At 41.7% G+C, this 21,016-nt stretch overlaps 1 protein-coding gene across 3 annotated transcripts in view; it reads right to left on the reverse strand.

Moving 5' to 3' along the window:
* The window catches only part of LOC111872695 (phospholipid-transporting ATPase ID), a 242,203-nt gene that overhangs the window by 106,143 nt on the left and 115,044 nt on the right, over positions 1–21,016 (reverse strand). For all 3 annotated transcript variants that reach the window (XM_023866826.2, XM_023866825.2, XM_023866824.2), the window contains one exon: positions 3,438–3,618. In XM_023866826.2, coding sequence (XP_023722594.1) covers positions 3,438–3,474 — 37 coding nt within the window. In that variant the 5' untranslated portion in view covers positions 3,475–3,618. The remainder of the gene's footprint in view (positions 1–3,437; positions 3,619–21,016) is intronic.

Raw genomic sequence — 21,016 nt, forward strand, 5'->3', positions numbered from 1 at the left:
AAGCGAGCGAAGATAGTACATGCCTTAGACCGCTCGGCTACCGTGACCGGCAAGAGACGAACTTAGCCTCAGTTATTGTGATCATGGTGCTGAGAAGAATATTTGTAGCAAAGAGGGCGTGAGTAACAGGAGGCTGATGGCCTTCATAATTCGAACTTCTCACCGAATGTACGAGTATTACTAGGACAATGGGGATAAGGATGGGTGGGACATCTAGCATATAACAGGGAGAAGAGCTGCATACACAACCTGAAGGAAGAGACCATTTGGAAAACTTAGGTGTAGTTGGAGATAAGTAAGTAGTAGACGTCCATGATGTGTTAACTAGTTTGACAAGTAAAAATTTCGCCTTCACATATTTTGGTCATTATTGGCCATTATCAGTCGGCAAGGCCAACACTATAAGGAAACTATTATACATATTGTATTTCAGCACCCTGTTCCATTGGTTGAAGTTTATATATGTGTGTGTGTGTGTAGAACAGTCTTATAATGCTACCATTTAGTTGTGGAATGTTGTTTTACCACCCAGTCCACGAACGCGAACCACCAGCAATACGCAGCACAGCACACAATCATCCACAACTCAGAACACGATCTGGAATCAATCGCACCCAGCAACAAAGATCATCAAACAATGACTGTCACTAACAAACAATACGTGAACTTACATTTCACATAGCTTCTATTAACGATTTAATTTATATTAACAGGGTACAACTTGGTCACTGAACATTCATACTGTCACACACTTGAAAGTGTCAAGTGTGCAGTGAAGCAATCGACGCAAGATAGACCTGAAGATGGCAGTATAGGGCCGAAACGTGCCGTGAGCACATACAAAACATGTCCCAGGAGGCAAAAACAACATTACACAACTAAACAATTGAATTCTGAGGCTGTTTTACATACATTTATATTCGTGGTAGAGTCATTAAGTTCGTGGAATGTGGTTTTATCGCATCATATTACAACGTATTCACATACACATACGCAGATCCACATCGGCCCTCAAAATAGTTGCCGTTGGCCGCTATGCAAGTCTGCCAACGTTGATATAGCTGTCGAAAACATTGCCGAAACATATTGGCAGTAAATTCCCGTACGACGCTTTGCGGACATTCCACGAACTTCTCGACTGTGGTAGTGTGGTACTTTACGCATCCTAGCAACAAAAAGGAACTCATAGCAGCTATATAAGTCAAGACTAAATAGTTAATACACTTAAAATAAGTTGTGTACCACAAGCGAAAATAGTCAAAATCATTTAAATAAAGTAAAGTAAAAAGTAAAGCTATCCCTGTACCAGGCCGTGAAGGCCCATAGGGTTGTGAGACGTTGAGGGTCCCACACTATCTAGACAGTCGGCTCAAAGATGGCGGTAAAGTTGTCAGCCTTACGCGCCGGCCGTGCTTTACTCCCCAGGAAACTTATTTAATTAATTCCTGGTACTCATTTCTGTTAGAGGCTGAGTGAATCCAAGGGCCATAGGAAGGAAGGATTAGATCAACTGTAAAAATTCAATGACCTCATCGGGACTTGAACCCGCGACCTTCTGGCTTGTAGCATAGCCCCTCAACCAACTACGCTACCACGTGTCTCTTATCACTTCAATAAAGTAAGATAAAAAGTCTTGCTGAGTAGACAGAAGAATGTAATGCCGGCCTTGGTTCCTATCATTGGTGACGTAGAACATCTTATCAGCTGTTACAATATATTGTGGGCCTACGTCCGTTAGTCCGTGTGATCCAATGAAGTACGCCGTGGTGGTCCACATGTAAAGGGAAAATTTCACTTACTCCTATTAAACCAATTACACTTGAAGGACGTCTACTGCTTATTTACATGTATGTACATTAAGATGTCAAATGGTTCTACATGCAACTTATAAATATTAGGGGGAAAACATGATGCCGGAGTGTGCCTGGGTTCATATGGGTCACGACAGGTACCGATGGCGGCTTCTTGTGAACATGGTAATGAATCTTCAAGTTCCATAAAATGACGGGAATTTCGTGTTTAGTGAGCTTCTCAAGAAAGTGTTTCGTGGTTTTAGTCGGACCTTCCAGGCAGATTCTGCGATGATGCCTGAAAATGACACATCACTCCTCCACAATCATAATTCATAAACCGTTATTCGGCGCGACCATCAGCAATTAGGACTACAGTTTATACACCTCACCCAATGAATGAGTAAATAAGACAGCAGACGCCGTTTAGTGTGGTCACTTCAGGACACGGCTTAAACGGTAACAATAAACGATTAATAACAATAACCAATTACATAAGAATGCAGCTAACTAACTAACTAACTAATTAACTTCATTGAGCTTAGCACTTCTTGAGAAGTCGAAAATTATGCAGCTACTCAAGAACTTCCCAGAATTTTATGGAACCAGAAGGTCCATTACCGTGTTCCGCTGGTCCCTATCCTGAGCCAGATGGATTCAGTCCACATACCACTCTATCCTAGCTCTCTAAGATCCATTTTAACATTGTCCACCAACCTACGTCTTGGTCTTCCCAGTGGTCTCTTTCCTTCTGGCTTTTCCACCAATATCCTATATGCATTCCTATTCTTCACCATTCGTGCTACATGCCCTACCCATCTAAACCTCCTTGACTTTATCATTCTAATTTAAGAATTCAGCTGCTGAACATTATTTATTGACGCAAAGCAGATATGTATACGTACACAGAAAGTGGAAGTGGACAGAAAGGAAACTTTAAAAATCAAGCAATATAAAATGCTTTAAATTGACTGTCAACTATTTCTTACTCAAAGTCATATATCCATATATTTTAAAGGGGGTACGCGGTAGCGTAGTTGGTTGAGGCACTATGCTACAAGCCGGAAGGTCGCGGGTTCAAGTCCCAATGAGATCATTGGATTTTTTTCAATTGAACTAATCCTTCCAGCCTCACTATGGCCTTGGGTTCGACTCAGCCTCTAACAGAAATGAGTACCAGAAATTAATTAAACAATTTTCGTGGGGAGTAAAGCGTGGCCGGCGCATAAGGCTGACAACCTTACCGCCATCTTTGAGCGGACTGTCTAGATAATGTGGCACCCTCAACGTCTCACAACCCTCTGGGCCTTCACGACCTGTTACAGGGATAGCTTTACTTTTACCATTATAAACAAAGAAAATGTTCAGATAAGGAATTTGAAAAATTATTTGAAGTAGAGTGGGCCTTATCAGGACTTCTGAAAGGGGACAGAATGACAAGACTAGGGGGCGTCCATGGGACACAAGCAAATTGTTACGACAGACGACAATAATCCACGCCGCAATGAAGTCAGGGCTGGCGATCGGAAAAAAATGACAGTAAGCGGATTTTTATAACAGGCGAATGGACATGTGGCACTTATCCGAAGTTCCGGGCTTACTTAAGCTCTAGTCACGGAGCAAATAAAATCCCATTGGTCTACATACCTTGGGGATGCGCCTTGCGATGGGCGCTCTTGGCCATGGCGTTACTGATGTCGGTGTTGGCGTGTCAGGGGGTGGCGGCGGTGGCAGGAGACGGGAGCAGGGAGGACGCGGCGGTGGCGGCGGCGGGGACGGGGACTGCCAGCGGTCGGCCATGTGACCACACTTAGCGATCACAACTCAGCTGTAAGTAACAAACAAACAAACAGTCAGAAATCGATGCAGCTACAAACTATGATTACATATATTGTTATAACATGTCTACTTATCGAATGGAACAAAAAAATTAGTCTTTCAAAAAAGTGGTAGAAATTAACAGCTCTACGAATATGAATGAAACTCGTACACGTGATACAGAACACATCTACATATGTGTACAAAACGATTTATTGTCTGGTTGATTCGTTCCACACGAAAATATTTTGCATTCTGAACACACAAACATGCATTCTGATTGTAATTCTCATCTTTTTATTGCAATCGACGCTGAAGAGGACACCCGTTTTCTCACATTACGGCTCAAACCAGTCTTTTTTCCATTAGCCAATGGCTGCTCGGATTTTAGCTTATGATACTAAAGGTCATGCATGTTCTGTTCTTTGCTACAGTAACTCCAAGGACTAAAACGGATCCGTCTGATTTGAGTTCGCTGCAAGCCTGGCAAGCTACTGAGATTTAAATAAGCAGAATTGTGTGACAACTACCTGGATGTAACAGACTCAACTGCGGCATCGTCTAATATTTTAAAATAGCATGTAATCGTAACATAAAATCTGGAAGTTTGTGACGATGGTACACTAATACAATTGTTATGTTTCTGGACATTGTCATCCCGTTTTTATTTAAAACACAACGTTTCAGAGACTGGATTCTGTCTCCGTCTTAAGGTGAAACCTACTCAGTTGGGCCCAACCGACAGAGCTACTCCCTATCTCCGGACACCTGCACCAACACAAGACAAGTGTATACAAACCACCTGCGAGAGTTAAGACAAAACATTAGAACATTAAAAAACTCCACAGGTATGAGGCCTAGCACCTAGAGAATTTCTCTCTCTAGTGATGACTTCTATTCTAATAGTACTCTGGTACTAGGCCTCATAGTGCAGTTCTTAATATTTTAATGTTTTGTCTTAACTCTCGCAGGTGGTTTGTGCTGTGCTTGGGGTGTATACCTTACCTTGTGTTGGTGCAGATGTCTGGAGATGGGGACTAGCTCTACCGATTAGGCCCAACTGAGTAGGCTTTACCTGAAGATGGAAACATAATCCAGTCTCNATTCAACTTTTGGAACGTTTGAAATGGACATTCAAGAAGTGGGCTCGGGAGAACCTAAAACGGCATTATTTATAATTCACTTACCGGACATCTGTTTTCTATCAACTAAAATTACTACAATGTCCTGTTTGACTCATCTATTCTATCGCTATTTACTGACGCGTTTAATCTTAAGAATTCTTAAGGGGTAGAATGAATAGTGAGTACGTAAGGATCTGTAAGGGGGCGATCGAGGCATATTTGAAGGCATTATGTCAGCACTCGTCTGAACTGAGGAAACCTCAGGATGGTTGGTAATGAGGCAGAGATTCGAGCCTAAATCCACTGCCCGTGTTTTAGCCTACTTTCCTTATTAAAAAGGAAAAAAAAAGGAGGCTTAAGAGATCACCTTGCTGTCTGTGTCTGTCCATCTGTCTGTGTGTCCCCTTAATCTTTTTCATTTTCTACATGGCCCGTGTTGTAACACAGAAAAGTAGGTAATCAGTTCTTCCCAGTGCAGTAGGCTACTTGGTATCGATCGAAATGTGAACGCAATGTGACAACGTGCAGGATGCTGTAAGTTTTGAACAATGAGAAACCGTCGAGCCTATAAGAAGGGCAGGGAAACCAACGAATTCACCAGTCACAGTTGGCGGTCTCGGGACAGCATTACGAGTACAACTATCTCACTCGGAGAATCTTAAGGGACTAATGTGTTACTTTTGTTGTTCATTTTACAATTATTTCGGTATCTCAGAATAGTGTCGAATGATAGGATTAGTTAATGAATTGGAAAGGATTTGGTAGGATGCGATCGTGGCCTAATTGAGGTACTATCCTGGAATTTGCCTAGGGTGAGGTAGCCTACGGAAAACCTGAGGCAGAATAACCGATGTCTTGTCTGACATTCGAACCAACGACCGTCTGAATACAAATCTAGGGCGTTCGGATCTCAGACAAGACATCGGTTATTCTGACTATTATGTTAAAGGTCTGAGACAGGTCAGAGCGTTATTTAACGAAAATGTACAAAGTAAAAAGATCAAGGATAGAAAATGATTATATGACAGACAGGAAAGGAACTACGAGCAAGTGGTGGAACAGCGGCCTCCGTAGTCTAGGGGTAACGTTCCCACCTCGTGACTCAAGGTACGCGGGTTCAAAGCCGGCGGAGGTCGTGGAATTTTTAAGGGCGGAAAAATTCAGGGAACAAGTCCTCCGGGAGGGACTTTAAGCCGTGGGTCCCGTGTCGTAGCTTTACGGCACGTAATAGAACCTCATGTCCCAAGGGGACCTCTGAGCCAAATTCAGGACATTTCCCGACCAACAGTAGTCTCTAACGCCTCTGGTAGATGGGGAAGCAACGAGATACCGCTGAGCCAATAGAGGCCGAACTCGGTGGCTGAGTCGGGACTGATGGCACGCACCAGTACCGGTAGGGTATAGAGACTGGTAGAATATCATAGGGGGACGCACAATGGACCAATATCTGGTCTAGGTGCATGGGGAAACCCACCCTCTCCAACAAACAACAAGTGGTGGAACCGAATCCCTCCAGAACACAAGTCAGAGCTAAACTGTCTGAAAGGAAACTAAAGAAAATGTGTCCAACACACGACCAATATAAGTTTCGAGAACCTTTATCTACCTGAGAAGCACACAGATAATGAAGAAATCACGAAAATAAGCAAATTATGAGTTGATTCCCTGTTTTAATGAGGTGTGGCGCTAGCATGCATCGAAAAACAACCTTAATTCTTTCGTACACGCTTTTCTAACGCGTGTCTGTACGTAAGAGCGAAAAAATAAATAGGTTAAGATTTCGATTTTGTCTTGTATCACGGAATGGCTATATTACTCGTACAGACTACATCAATACGCACGCCACACATCGGCGAAACCCGTGCACTACTGCCCTTTCGTTCGGTCATGCTACTTCCTATGCCTGCCACCTTACGGCGAACATGAGAAATGCGCAGTGACAGGTGGAGGCGAAACGAAGGTACGAGTTCAGACATATCGGTAAAGCAGAAATAAAAATGTTATTGTCGAGAGAAAATACGATGCACAAATCAGATGCGGTATCATCTATGAAAAATGACTGGCAACAGTCTCTAGACTCTAGTTCCCTCCTCCACCCTGACAGAGTGCGATAGGAATCTTGTGTACGGACGATAACACATCAGACGTCGCCAGATTTAACCAGTAACCCTGGCTTTCTTCATTCATGTAAAACAAATAATACGTCGCACAGATCTCACTCGCTTATTCCTGCGACATCTGTTAACCTTCTACCACCTCCAGCAACGTGTCCAACAAAGTTGATTGAAGCGATAGCGCTTCTGGCTTGCATTCGGAAAGTGTCCAGAGCGAATACTAGCAGAGACATCAACGATCCTGACAGGTTTTGTCGATTTCCTTAGTCCCTCCACGCAATTTCTGTGACAGTAGCTCAAATTATGCCACATCTTCCTTCCAAATCCTTTCCAATCCATTAACATCTACCGTCCTATCATTAGACACAATATAGCCTCAATTACTGATAGCGTCGTTATATAGATTAGAATTAATATGATATTTTCTGTGCAGGACCCACAGCCGTCTATACAATTCCTGTTTCCTTCCTCCCTTCCCCCCCCCATTTTATAAAGTGCGATGTGCCTCTGTTTTCTCTTGTTTGGAAGTTGCATACATTCAAAGCCACCAGACTTAACCAGCAAACCTGGTATTAATGGATTTGAGGTTCTCACAAGGGTGACGATGAAGAATACTATCCTCTGGGGTAAAACTCTGCGTACTACAGTACAGTTCACCGACGTATCGACAGAACGTACTGCACCTTGCTTCGTGCTCGTTATTTACCTTTTTTTTTTTTAATGTTAGTGGGGTGGGACTAAGTCCCTTGTACTGCGGCCACTTCTGGCCCATTGTACCAGCCCCAGATGATAGGTGAGGGTGATTGTGGAGCAATTGGTGGAATGAAGATTGGCAGGGGAAACCGAAGTACTCGGAGAAAACCTGCCCCAGCGCCACTTTGTCCACCACAAATCCCACTTGACCAGACCCGGGATGGAACCCGGGCCGCCGGTGTGGGAAATGGTTATTTGCTTAGTATCTCTTCAAACATGGACACAATACGTTTCTCTGAAACGTCGGCGACCTTCTACAGGACTATACGGCGTCATATATCAGACGACATTACATTTCAACTCCGGTTTTCTTCAGTTATAAACATGAATGATGGATTATACCACGAAACAACCTGACTCGCTAGTTCTCAGAACCCCAGTTACCAATTCATTAATATTCCTATTCCAGCCTGCAACAACATTACTTAAGTGCAGTAAAAATGTAACAGATTTTTGTTGATTTCTTTACCTGCACGAACAATGATCATCACTTGAGCTGGAACGCCCAACTGAGGGGTCTACCTGCACATTTTTTTTATTGCTAGTGGGTTGGGACTAAGTCCCTTGTACTGCGGCTACTTCTGGCCTCTGTACCAGCCCCAGATGATAGGTAAGGGCGATTGTGGAGCAATTGGTGGAATGAAGATTGGAAGGGGAAACCGAAGTAGTCGGAGAAAACCTGCCCCAACGCCACTTTGTCCACTACAAATCCCACATGACCAGACCTGGGATGGAACCCGGGCCGCCGCGGTGGGAAGCCAGCAACTAACCGCTTGAGCTATGGCACGGCCTACCTGTGTACCTTAGGAACTCGATAGCGTGCCGCATTACAAAGAACAAATTCATTCTTCAATATACAGTTAATAACAGCCGGTACAGCTCAGTACGTTTAGTGACGAGCTACGTGCTGTTGGACTGGGGTTCGATTTTTGGAAGGGGCAACAGGTTCTTCTTCACAGTGTTCAGACCAGCTCGGGGGCCCACACAGCAGCCTCTTATCCAGTGGGTATCGGGTGCTCTTTCCACAGGGCTAAAGCAAACTTCAAAGTCAAACTTGCTTTACGACCGGCGGGTTACCACCTACCGGTTCGTCTTGGCGTCAAGCACCTTGCGACTCACGACCTGAGATCATTTTTTTTTCGACAGAACCCTTGCGGTCATAGTCCTTATGTAACATCCTCTCTTATGAGAAGATGGGTTTGTCTCTTATGAATATTCTTGGCCTATCGTTTCTTATATAATCGTATACATAAGGAAGGCTGAAAGCCGTGTGCAAATCGCGGACGATGTTCATCTTGGAAAATTTCCAACGGTGCGGAGAACCTTGTTTTATGGGAGCTGCAATTTTAAGAGGTAGGTGTCTGCCGCTAACTCCCAACAGGCCGGGTATATCAGACCCTTGTGGACGGTGAGTTTAATGTTGGCGCCTAAACGTTCACTTCTGAATAGGGAGTAGATTCCAATAAGCGTTCTTAAGGCCTTGGTTTCAATCATTTTTATGTGCAGTCTCCAGTTAATCCCTTTACCGAACATTACACCGATATACGTATTGTACATGACTGACAAAGGGGATATTCCGTCCATGCATGATGAGCTTCAGGTGGCCTAAGTCTATGAGAAAAGTACATGGCCTGAGCCTTATCTTCCTTAATTTTTATATTCCGGCACTCACACCACGCCTCAATAGCACTGAAACCTCAATGCAGCTTTCCAAGAGCATAACCTCCTCTGCCGTCTGTCGCATATATACAGATGTAATCAGCAAAGAGACATAAGACACCGGGTGTTTGAGGCATATCATATATATACATACTGTACAATGTGGGGGCACAGGACGGAACCTTGTGGCACCCTTGTATGTATATCCCTTGGCGTAGATATTTCACCTTCCACCGAAACTCTAAATCTTCTGAGAAAGAAAACAGTAAATAAACTTGATTAGACTGGTCGAAAATTTTAATTCCGATAATTTCTATAGCTATCATTCGGTCCAGAACCTTTTGTCTTCTTGTCTGCTGTCCAAAAACATACAAATTAGAATATACAAAAGTATAATTTTGCCTGTGGTTCTGTATAGGTATGAAACTTGGTCTCTGACATTAAGGGAGGAACACAGACTGTGGGTGTTTGACAACAGGGTGTGGAGGAGAATATTTGGACCAAAGAGAGATGAAGTGAAAGGAAGTTGGAGAAAACTGCACAATGAGGAGCTTCATAACTTGTACTCTTCTCCAAGTATAATTACAATGATCAAGTCAAGAAGAATGAGGTGGGCAGGGCACGTAGCACGAATGGGTGAGACGAAGAATGTGTACGTATAGGATATTGGTGGGAAAGCCAGAAGGAAAGAGACCACTGGGAAGACCAAGGCGTAGGTGGGTGGACAATATTAAAATGGATCTTAGAGAGATGGGATGGGATGGGATGGATTGGATTGATCTGCTCAGGATAGGGACCAGTGGAGGGCTCTTGTGAACACGGTAATGAACTTTCGGGATCCATAAAATGGTGGGAAATTCTTGAGTAGCTGCAGAATTGGCAGCTCCTCCAGAAGGGCTCAGCTCCATGAGCTAGTAAGTAATTTCTATAGCAAGCCAAGCTGCCATGTTGTATCAAAGGCTTTTTCAATATCCAAGAATACAGATGCCGTAGACATGTCATTGTTGAAATTTAAGGTCGCTCGCTAGGTTGAGTGATATAGCCTCGGGGTGAACCCCACAGAACACCCCTCCTACAACAGTTCCTCTATTGCCGCATGCGTATCTGGTTGCCGTGGAAACGTGTTTATAGTGCCGTTCACAAGTAACGGCCGCTTCTTCTGGCTCCACAATTCTGGCCCCTTCAATTGTCGTGTTACAATATGTTGCAGCCAACGTGACTTATACGTTCTTAAGATACTTACTGTATTTACGTATGTTAACTTGTTTTCATTTACATGCATGGCTGAACTAATAAACGGTATATTACAACGATGTACGTCCATTTTACACTCCTCAGTAAATACAGCAATCATTGGGCAGCCTAAGCTCTGATGCAAGATCCTTAATTTTCTTGGTTCGACGCTAATTTCAGAGGTTGCAAAACAACTTTCAACGAGTGCTGCTGCCAAGCGCTGAAACATAGGTATTCATTTCATTGCACATTGTAAATCGTTGGCCCTGAGTGACGTTATGCAGACTGACTTCATGGCAGGAGCAAAAATAAACTACAGTAAACCCTCGTTACGACGAATTAATGGGGGGGTGGGGTCTGTTATCGCCGATGTTCACTATAACCAAGTGAAAATATGTATATTCACGGAAGTTCACCATAGATACATAGCCAGTACAAGCAATAAACATAGAAACACTAAATGTTATTACATAAGATTTCTACATTGGGGTCCTTTTTTATTATGAGTAGTTTTATAACTGGAAAAGACCTCAGTGCCTCAACATCTCTAAAATTCAAAATTGTCTAGAGCCACATTTTGCCCGTTATATCCAAGTCCGTTTAAGGAGGGTTTATTGTATTCTGAAAATGACATGGCAGCTGCGGTAGGATGACGGGTCGAAAGTGTACAAGGATTAAAAACAAAACAAGATTTCGTCCCCAGCGCTCTAGAGTAAAGTTTGCTATGGAAGTGCCAGTTTACAAAAAGTGAATGCCGTTTAATTTCATGACGAAAGATACGACCAGAGCTGTTAGTTTTTTTTTATTGCTAGTGGGATGGGACTAAGTCCCTTGTACTGCGGCCAATTCTGGCCTATTGTAACAGCCCCAGATGGTAGGCGAGGGTGATTGTGAAGCAACTGGTGGAATGAAGATTGGCAGGGGAAACCGAAGTATTCGGAGAAAACCTGCCCCAGCGCCACTTTGTCCACCACAAATCCAACTTGACCAAACCCGGGCCGCCGCGGTGGGAAGCCAGCGACTAACCGCTTGAGCTATGGCGCGGCCCGAGCTGTTAGTTACGTCACTGAGATGCAGTCCATTGGTATATAAGGTTCAGCGCAGGCGACGTGAGGCGGTCTCACCTGTCTCACACTACAAGAAAAAGTGGGAGGGAGGTACATCTTCAGTAATGTGTGCTTTAGTTGTGATTAAGACTCCGATTAAGGAATATAAAAGTTCTCAAACACCGACCTCGGAAGCTCTATCACACCAAAATGTGTGTGTATATATGTATGTATACGTATACACACACATATTGGTGTGATAGAGCTTCCGAGGTCGGTGTTTGAGAACTTTTATATTCCTTAATCGGAGTCTTAATCACAACTAAAGCGGATGCACAGACATACAGACAGCATAAACCTACTTTAAATTTTTTTCCCAATGGACTAATAAAAACTGGCTGCATGCTTAATTCATTTATCCCCAGTACTGGGAAAACATTTGAATTTCAGCGATTGATTTTACATATTTATGCTTAAAAAGTATGCAGACGTAGGTAGGTACTTCCAAGAGGAGGAAAGAGTTAACATCTTTTGGCAAACGAAGAATACCTTAGCGGACCGCACAATCAAACTGGCAGGCTGCAATTTGCAAGCCCCTAAGACTTGAGGCATACAGCTTGCATTTCCCTGTTCGTGCAGTAACAAGTTGATGAATTCATACATGTAAAATTAGCTTCCTAATGTATTCTTGTGGAGGTCTCACAATCTGTCTGGAGAACAGCATCATAATGTATTCTGAACACGTGACAGTTTGAAGAGCCATGTAGAGAATACACCTATAGAGACCATACCAGAGTTGTAATCTGGAAAAGTAAAGCCTACAATTTCGTGTTAGTCGTGCAGGTTCCATGTGAGTTATCTACAAAATAAACTCAGGCGCTGTATTTCGAACTAAACTTCAAGTCTTCATACAGCTCTCCGCAGGGTTTCGCTACCAAACTTTTTACATCTTTCACCATGTTACTGTTCAAAAATAGTATCGTATAAACCGGCATTTGCTAAGTACATAAATAACGCTGCTCGGAACCATACTACCAAGCAAGCTGGCTCAGGCCAGGCTTTGTAGTCGTATTCGGTAGGTGCCTGGTTGGAATCCCGGCTGGGACACCGACTAACCTGACAGAGGTCTCTCGTGGTTTTACTGGAGGAAAATTCTGATGCAATAAAATAAGCCACGGCGGCTTCCTTCCACATCCATTTCAATTCAACATTCATTAATCATACTGTATGTGCTACTGAGGGCGTCGTTAAGTTAATTAATCAATTAATCGGAACCATGTTCAGGAGGAAAAAGTTCCAATAACTTGTTATTACTGGTTGACGTGCAGGAAGACTACGATACGACGATGGAACTCAACATAGATACTGAGAAACAGGCGACGTTCGTCAAGTGACTTTAAGACGTCATTAAACACTTATTTCTTCGCACTTCTTGGCGCCCGTGATTCTAGTCCGCAAGCGAACTATACCGACCGAGCGACCGCCGCTTGTTGGCGAAGTTAGTGCCAACTTCAGCGGAAAGAGGGTGTCGCGTAGCGAATCCCCAAGGCCGTTAATTTCGGTTTTCTAGACCGAAGCCAATATTTTCTTGAAATAGCTCCTCAGTTATAATCACGAGGCTGAGTGGACCCCGTTCCAGACCCACTACTTCTCAGAAAAAGTTTGGTAGCTCCGGGAATCGAACCCGGACCTCTGGATCTGTAACCAGGAACTCTTGACCACTAGGTCACAGAAGTTCAGGAACTTATGAATAATTTTACATGCAAAAACTAATCCAGTATAACTTCTAACTGACAAGCAATAAAGTTCCTACTCAGTCACTGAGGCCCCCTGACATGGAAAGTTGGAGGTATAAGATGTTTAAATAATCACGGTTGCGTAACACACTACTCCGCACTTCTAAGCCCCCAGCCGTTGGTTTCCCAGGATTATCAAGGGCAAAGTCGAGACGCTGTAATAATTAATGCCTTCTACATGACAAGTCCCACCTTCGCCGCGTCGCCAAAATGTGAAATCTGAGCACTTCAAGTGTCCAGAAATACCGCAGATAGACCACAGAACACATCTCTTTCCTCAACGACGTGGTTTCTTCCTGCTTCACAGGGCCGCGCTCATATGTTCGGGACAACGGTGTCCACGCACCCAACTGGCACATCACACTCTGTAATGTTCCTTGCTTCATACTGCGATATTAATTGTATGCAAAACGAATGTGTGTAGGCCTATATTCATTCGTGTTGTATTTTAGCGTCCTGCTACACTGATTTACATCCATGATATGTTTGTATTGACCGTCTTCTAGTGCACACAATCTCATATGTAGTGAAGTGACATGTGAGATTGTGTGCACTAGAAGACGGTCAATACATACATATCATGGACTATATTCATTCTTCTCTCTCCGCACAATGGTTAGCGTGATTAACTCACTCAGTTGTTATTACTGTGGTTTGTCCTTGTTTGTTTATATGTGATTGTCTCATTCAGCCACTGCTCTCCTTTATTTTATAACTGGACTCTGGGATGTACGTAGTATAAACATGTACATAAATAAAGAACTGGATTTTATTCTTCTTATCATTTATTATTATTTTCTCACTTCTCAATGATAGGTTGGATTTATGTTGGCGTTATTATAATTATTAATTGAGTTATTGTTATTACTGTTATTAACTTGTGTATGTATGTGTGTTGTCCTTTCTCGCCACAAATGGCATAACTACTGGAAACAGTTTATTGTTTTTCTCGCCTCTTAATGCGAACTTCAATTTTTCTTGGAATTGTTATTAATTTATTGATACTATATAGACTGTCATATTTTGTACTTTTCTCTTTAATTATTTTTGTGTATTTCTATGCACTTGCGCTAACTTTGTAATTGTTCTCTGTGCTGTTAAGTTTGAACGTAAATAAACACGAATCGAATTGAATTGTTATTATTATTATTATTATTATTATTACTATTATTCTATTCTTACATATATTAAACTATAATTATCTGCTGCTGTCATATTTCATACTAGCCATGGTTCTTCGCCCTTAAAAATATTCAATGTTAAGTGTATATATTGTCGCGTGCGTCCTATGTAACGCGACAAGAAATTTATGTGGGTCTCGGATGAGACGGACACTTATTCTCCGATCATTCGGACTTATAACGCCCTTTAGACGCTTCTCCTCACTGTTACACGTGCATCGCAAATCTCGGTGGAGCGTCTTGCCTCTTCGTTCTTCGAAGCTGGACTGACTCCTGCTCTAGTCGGATACGAACTGACTTGGTCCTCTGAATTCTTCTTCGCTTATATCCCACACTCGGACGGGACAGAAGCCACATCGTCGAAAGGTTCAGTTTCGCTGTTAGCTGGTCTATCCGTGGCCGCGGGAATTCAACAATTCTGCCTCTGTTGGGTAGGCAGTTTCCTAGGTAGCATGCGTTCTCAATGCCCGTTGCGCAGCGATGGATGTCCTATAGTCCGGCTTTCAGGCAGCACGTCACAATATATCATTTTTCTCACTTCTCAACAATAACTTTGATTTGTGTTAATGAAATAAAAGATAATAATATCATAATTATTATTATTGATATAAAATGTCTTGTTTCTGCATTTTTTGTGTGTTTCGCTTTCCATTGCACGTGTTAAGTTTGTAATTGACCTTTGGGCTAAGTTAGCACGTAAATAAATAAGAACTTTATTGACTTGAACTGAAACATATAAACGGCCTTGGTTTGACATTTTGTTTGTGTGTGTGTTTTGTTGTTCTCGCTTCTTTACTCGTTCTCACTTCACAATTCACCTCTGGGCTGTTAAGTCTGCATGCAAATACATAAGCAAGAAGTGAATTATCATCACTGCCACTACCATCAGCCTATACGTATAAGCCACATTACAAGGTACAGTTTCGATGAGCAAGGGTCCTAGGACTCATCATGAAAATCATCATCGTCATTATACAGCTCACATTTCATTTTGTCCTTATTATGTCAATCTACAAACTGTTCATTTCAAAATGTTGTCAATACTGTACATTTTAATGGAATGGTCTCTCTGTATTTTGATTCACAAGAAATGTACAACACGTAATATTTGGTGCTCAGCCAGGTCACATAAATAAATAATAAACAGCAACAATTCTTGTTGACTGGAGAAAACTACATAATGAGGAACTTCATTAACTTGTACTCTTCTCGAAATATAATTAGAATGATCAAGTCAATGAGGATGAGACGAGCAGGGCATGTAGCACGAATGGGAGATAAGAGGAATGCATATAGGATATTGGTGGGAAAGCCAGAAGGAAAGATACCACTAGGAAGACCAAGACGTAGGTGGGTGGGCAATATTAAAACGATCTTAGAGAGATATAGGATGGAATATGGAGTGGACTGATCTGGCTCAGAATAGGGACCAGTGGAGGGTTCTTGTGAACAAGGTAATGAACTTTCGGGTTCCTTAAAATGCTAGAGAAGTTCTCGAGTAGCTGCACACTTAGCGGCTTCTCAAGAAGGGCTCAGCTCCATACGCGAGTGAGTGAACAACTCTTTAAACAATTGTTAAAAAACAAAAACATTTCAAAACCGAGTGTACTGAAGTGATGGGCCGCGCAAGACGAAAACGCTAAAGAATTAATGTGGTAATTGCAGGATTTCAGGTTCTCACTACATTAGTTATGAAGAGCTCTACCTTCTGGGATATAACATCGTGCAGTCCGTTGAAAGTCAACCGACGTTTCGGAATAACATGTCAACTCCATCTTCAGGGTCTAAGAATAACTCGAGCAAGAAACCAGCCTAAAAGTAGGTTGCAAGCAGAGCTCTTTCAACGGACTGGACGGTATTATATACCAGAAGGCAGAACTCTACTACGGTAGTTGTTTTAATCTAATCTATGCTTTGGTTATCTGAATCCGTTTCAAAGCCAGATCTATAAGACTGGAAGGGAAAACATTCATTCAGGCTCACAATATGCCATAACGGATACAAATATTTCAATTAAAACATAAATACAAACACGAGAACAAAAGTTCCCAAAAATAAACAAGACGTGTTTATGTAAATTAATTGTACCTTGCGAAATGAAAGACAAAACTAGAATTTTCAACCCACAAAATGTACCCTCGTCGTCTTGGTGTAGTTTCCAAACTGATTATTGGCCAATACAAATTAAAATGTGATTGTCAAACACCAATAACAAGATGTTTTAGAAAGAATATATGATATCTACTCCCTTAAAATGATTCCATATGTATGCTGATGCTATCAAGAAATATAAATTCACAATTACACTATTTTGTGGTCTATTTCTGCTTGACTTTCCATTCAAACATAATCCTGTTACGTTAAATTTGTCCAATATCACAACAAAGTTACGCGCTGTCACGTTTCCAATTGTTAACACATAAAAATATACATGTAGAATGCATAGGTCTCTAACCTCAAGTACCTTCATGTAACCTACTCTATATCCACTCATATCACGTCTGTGTAAACCTGTAAATAATATACTGAATGCAACACAATCCATACTTTTGTACGCAAGGATGAGAACATTCATGCAGAAGCATACGCACAGGAGAAATCGACTTGTGACATGTCAGATCAACGAAGCTTTCACCGATGCAGGCTCTTCGGAATCGAGGGCAGCTTTGTCGAATGCATTTAAGAAGCGGGCGGAAAAACGTGAGCATAAAAAGCTAAAAATCGATATCAGCGGGGAAGCTCACTCGGACGATCATGGACTACGTTACAAAGACGGTGATAGTACAGAAGGGCCTGTGTCCACAAGATGAAACTTACATAATTATTTTCATTTGAATGATAAAGTATGTCCTTCACCTACTGTACCTTAACCTACAATTCATCTGATTCAATAACGATTCAGTTAAACTCCGGTCATTGTGTTCGCCGGCTTACAATTCTGCAAACGGAATCGAACATTCAATTAAACTCCCCTGATCATGGTGTCCGGCTTATAATCCTACAAATTCTACATTTAATCAAGGATTCAATTAAACTGCCTTGATTATGTTAGCCGGCTTATAATTCTACAGCTTCGACAATGACTCAAATATTCAATTAAATTGCCTTCATCATGTTGGCCCGCTTACAATCCTCTACAGTTTCTACATTGAATCAAAGATGCAATTAAACTGCCTTGATTATGTTGGCCGGCTTATAATCTTACAGATTCTACAGTGGCTCAAATATGCAATAAAACTACCTTGATTAGGCTGCCTGGTTTAGAATCCTACAAATTCTACAATGAATTAAGGATTAAATTAAATTAACTTGATTATGCTGGCCGGCTTATAATCCTCTAAAGAATCTACACTGAATCAAACATTAAATTAAACTGCCTTGATTATGTTGGCCGCCTTATAAACCTACACATCCCACAATGACTCAAAGATTCAATTAAACTCCCTGGATTATGATGGCCGGCTTACAACTCTGCAAAATCAAACTGAATAAAACTCCCTTGATTAAAACTTAGATTAATATTATTCAGGGCTGCTGAGTATGATGAAATGTTGAGAGAGTATTTTTTTATCGCTAGTGGGGAGAGACTAAGTCTCTTGTATTGCGGCCACTTCTGGCCTATTGTACCAGCCCCAGATGATAGGTGAGCGTGATTGTGGAGCAATTGGTCGAATGGGCAAGGGAAACCGAAGTACTCGGAGAAAACCTGCCCCAGCGCCACTTTGTCCACCACAAATCCCACTTGAGCAGACTCGGGATCGAACCCGGGCCGCAGCAGACACACACAGACAGCATGGAGAACGCAGAACCTACTTTCAGTTTTTAAATAAGGAAAGCAGGCTGAAAATACAGTTTCATGAAGCTGCTCTAAATAAGCATGTTCCATGAAAATGACGATAACAACAGCGAGACCACTGCTGGTAAATCCACCTATATTCAGAATTAATATTAGCCGCAACAAAAATGTACTGTGATCTATCGGTGCACTGTTACCACCGCCTCACACGGCACCATCATGACGTAATTGCAGACGGACAGATATATGTCTGGACCTAACATTTAGGTGGGATGAAGCTTTGCTCAACTATTATAGAAAACAGGGGACTTCGGTAATCTTCGCGTGTTTTACGAAGGCTGCTGATTATTGAATATATAAGTTAGGAAATAAACGCAGAGCATAAGAATATTTATTTAGCTAGTTTTTGAAAACAGCAATATTTACTAAAAATACCTTACGCATAAAATGTTTATCATATTTTTTCTGTACAACTTTCGTTTAAAACGTTTTTCCTCCGGCAGGTATTTAACGAGTTATTCTCAAGATGCGTGCGGAGACGCAACTAAATCTTCATGCAAAGTGTCCTTTACTTTAGTTTGGTTTCAACCCAAAACTGGAATGTCTCCAAATGTTTCTAGAACCTCCAATACAATTCAAATTTCAGCAGTTCTCGGGCTCTTTCGTGCATATACGGACGGACAGACAGGCAGACGGAGCGATTCTAACAGGGGCTCTGTAGGTTTGTGAACGCGCCTAAAAGCATTGCCTTTATCTCTGCTTTCTGCACCGCAAGAAAACCGCCCTGTTCAAATGTCTGCGCCTGCGCTCAAGTAGGTCAGAATTGCTACGATTAAAAACGTCCCAGATCAAAGTAAAGTAAAAAAAAAAAAAGGCTGGAATGAATGATACGGTTCATAAAACTGAAACAAGCTATAGATATGACCTCTAGCGACATTATAGAAATGCTTCCAGTAAGCATCTAAAGCAGTGTGTAAGATTTGAGGCTTTCACGGCGGTGACTATGAAGAAAGCAGTCTTCTGGGATTTGGCACCGTGTATATGTGGTGTTAACCGACGTTTCGGAGGAACGTATCGCCTCCGTCTTCAGGGTAGAAGAAAAAATATAAGAAATCTGCAAGCTAAGAGACCGTGAGAAGCGGTAACAGTCTGCTTTTACCGGTACTACTACTACTAGTAGTAGTAGTAGTAGTAGTAGTACTTCTACTACTACTACTACTACTACTAACAATAATAAAATTTTTCGAAAATATTTAACAGTACTCAGACGTTAAAAAATGTCTCTTTTCTTACAATTTGAATTAATATTAAAAATCGGCTCAATTATATGCGGTTACGGAGGGCGCCAGAAAAATATACCACGGGCGCCGCGTTGAACAGGGCTGATCTAAAAGTTTCCTCCAACATGTCCTATTGCGCAACACGAAACAATCCATTACATAAACACGAGGACTACTATTTATGATATTGATTCGCTTATATAAGGATACCGATCCCACTGGCCTTTATAATAACTTTTACAATCTAATATGACCCCGTGTGTTACATGTACTGAAATATGGAAAATGAAAAAAAAAAAAAAAAAAAACNAATATACCGTAAAGCATTGCCTAAGGCAATATAAACGACGGCCAATCCATCACATGAAACTCAAGACCAAACCGTGAAACTGCAGGTAGATTACAGGGTGAGGTAGTTCCAGTATAACAATTTCATTAGCTAAAAAAGTACTATGAAAAGAAAACTGCATTCCTACGATCCTGTAATCGCTGTAAGAAATATTAATTGTATAAGAAGTATCTCTCGCGTTCGTATTGTCATAATTTTTCAATAACTAGAGAATGGCCCGTTGAAGGTAGAATCAAAATATTAATATAGGAAACGTGTTCGTTGCAAGCCATTTAATTCCCGTGAAAGCCGTTCCTTATTCTGAAAATAAAGTTCAGAGTCATGTTTTAATAAAGGGCGATATGATTTATGCGTATTTTTGGTACATAGTTATTATTCAATCCGATCACAGTGGCCGCGCGGTACTGGCTTCGCCTGCTCAAACACTAGGATCATGGATTCGAATCCCAACCGAGACATGGATGTCTGTGTGTGTTGTCCTGTGTGTAGGTAGCGGCCTTGCGTCGGGCTGATATACTATTATATTTATATCTTGATTTTAGCATAGTGTGCAGAAATGTGATAAATCCATCATATGTTTAGGCTATTCTTATTTTATTGTACCTATTTTATTGTTGACAAAGCTCTGTATAGGAACTGTTTTTTCTTTTATAATTATCTTTGACATGTTCTACATCCTGTGGCATGTTTGTCAATAACGATTTATGGAACAAATAAAAAAGTGAAGTGAAGTGAAGTGAAGTGAAGTGATCAAACGTCCAAGGAGTCCTACCGACCCGGTAAAAGATCAAGAAACTGAAAAAGCGGCCAAGGCCTAAGATGGCACAGCAGTTAGGCTATACGCGCACGTATTACTGAATGTATAACCTAACATACAGGCAGAAACGTATAGTAGCTACGAAAATTGGACATGTAAAGTTTCTAGTAATAACAGAATTTCATTTGGATGCAAGCACACCGGCACTTCCACGTCATTCAGCTGTTTCTTGTTAACTTCAGTACGGCAGTACAGCGATGCTCGGTATGGAAAAGGTCACAACTGGCAGGTCACCCGCTTTTCACTCTGGTATCTTGCTC

This window comes from Cryptotermes secundus, unplaced genomic scaffold, assembly GCF_002891405.2.
Source record: "Cryptotermes secundus unplaced genomic scaffold, Csec_1.0 scaffold374, whole genome shotgun sequence".
Classification (NCBI taxonomy): Eukaryota; Metazoa; Arthropoda; class Insecta; order Blattodea; family Kalotermitidae; genus Cryptotermes; species Cryptotermes secundus.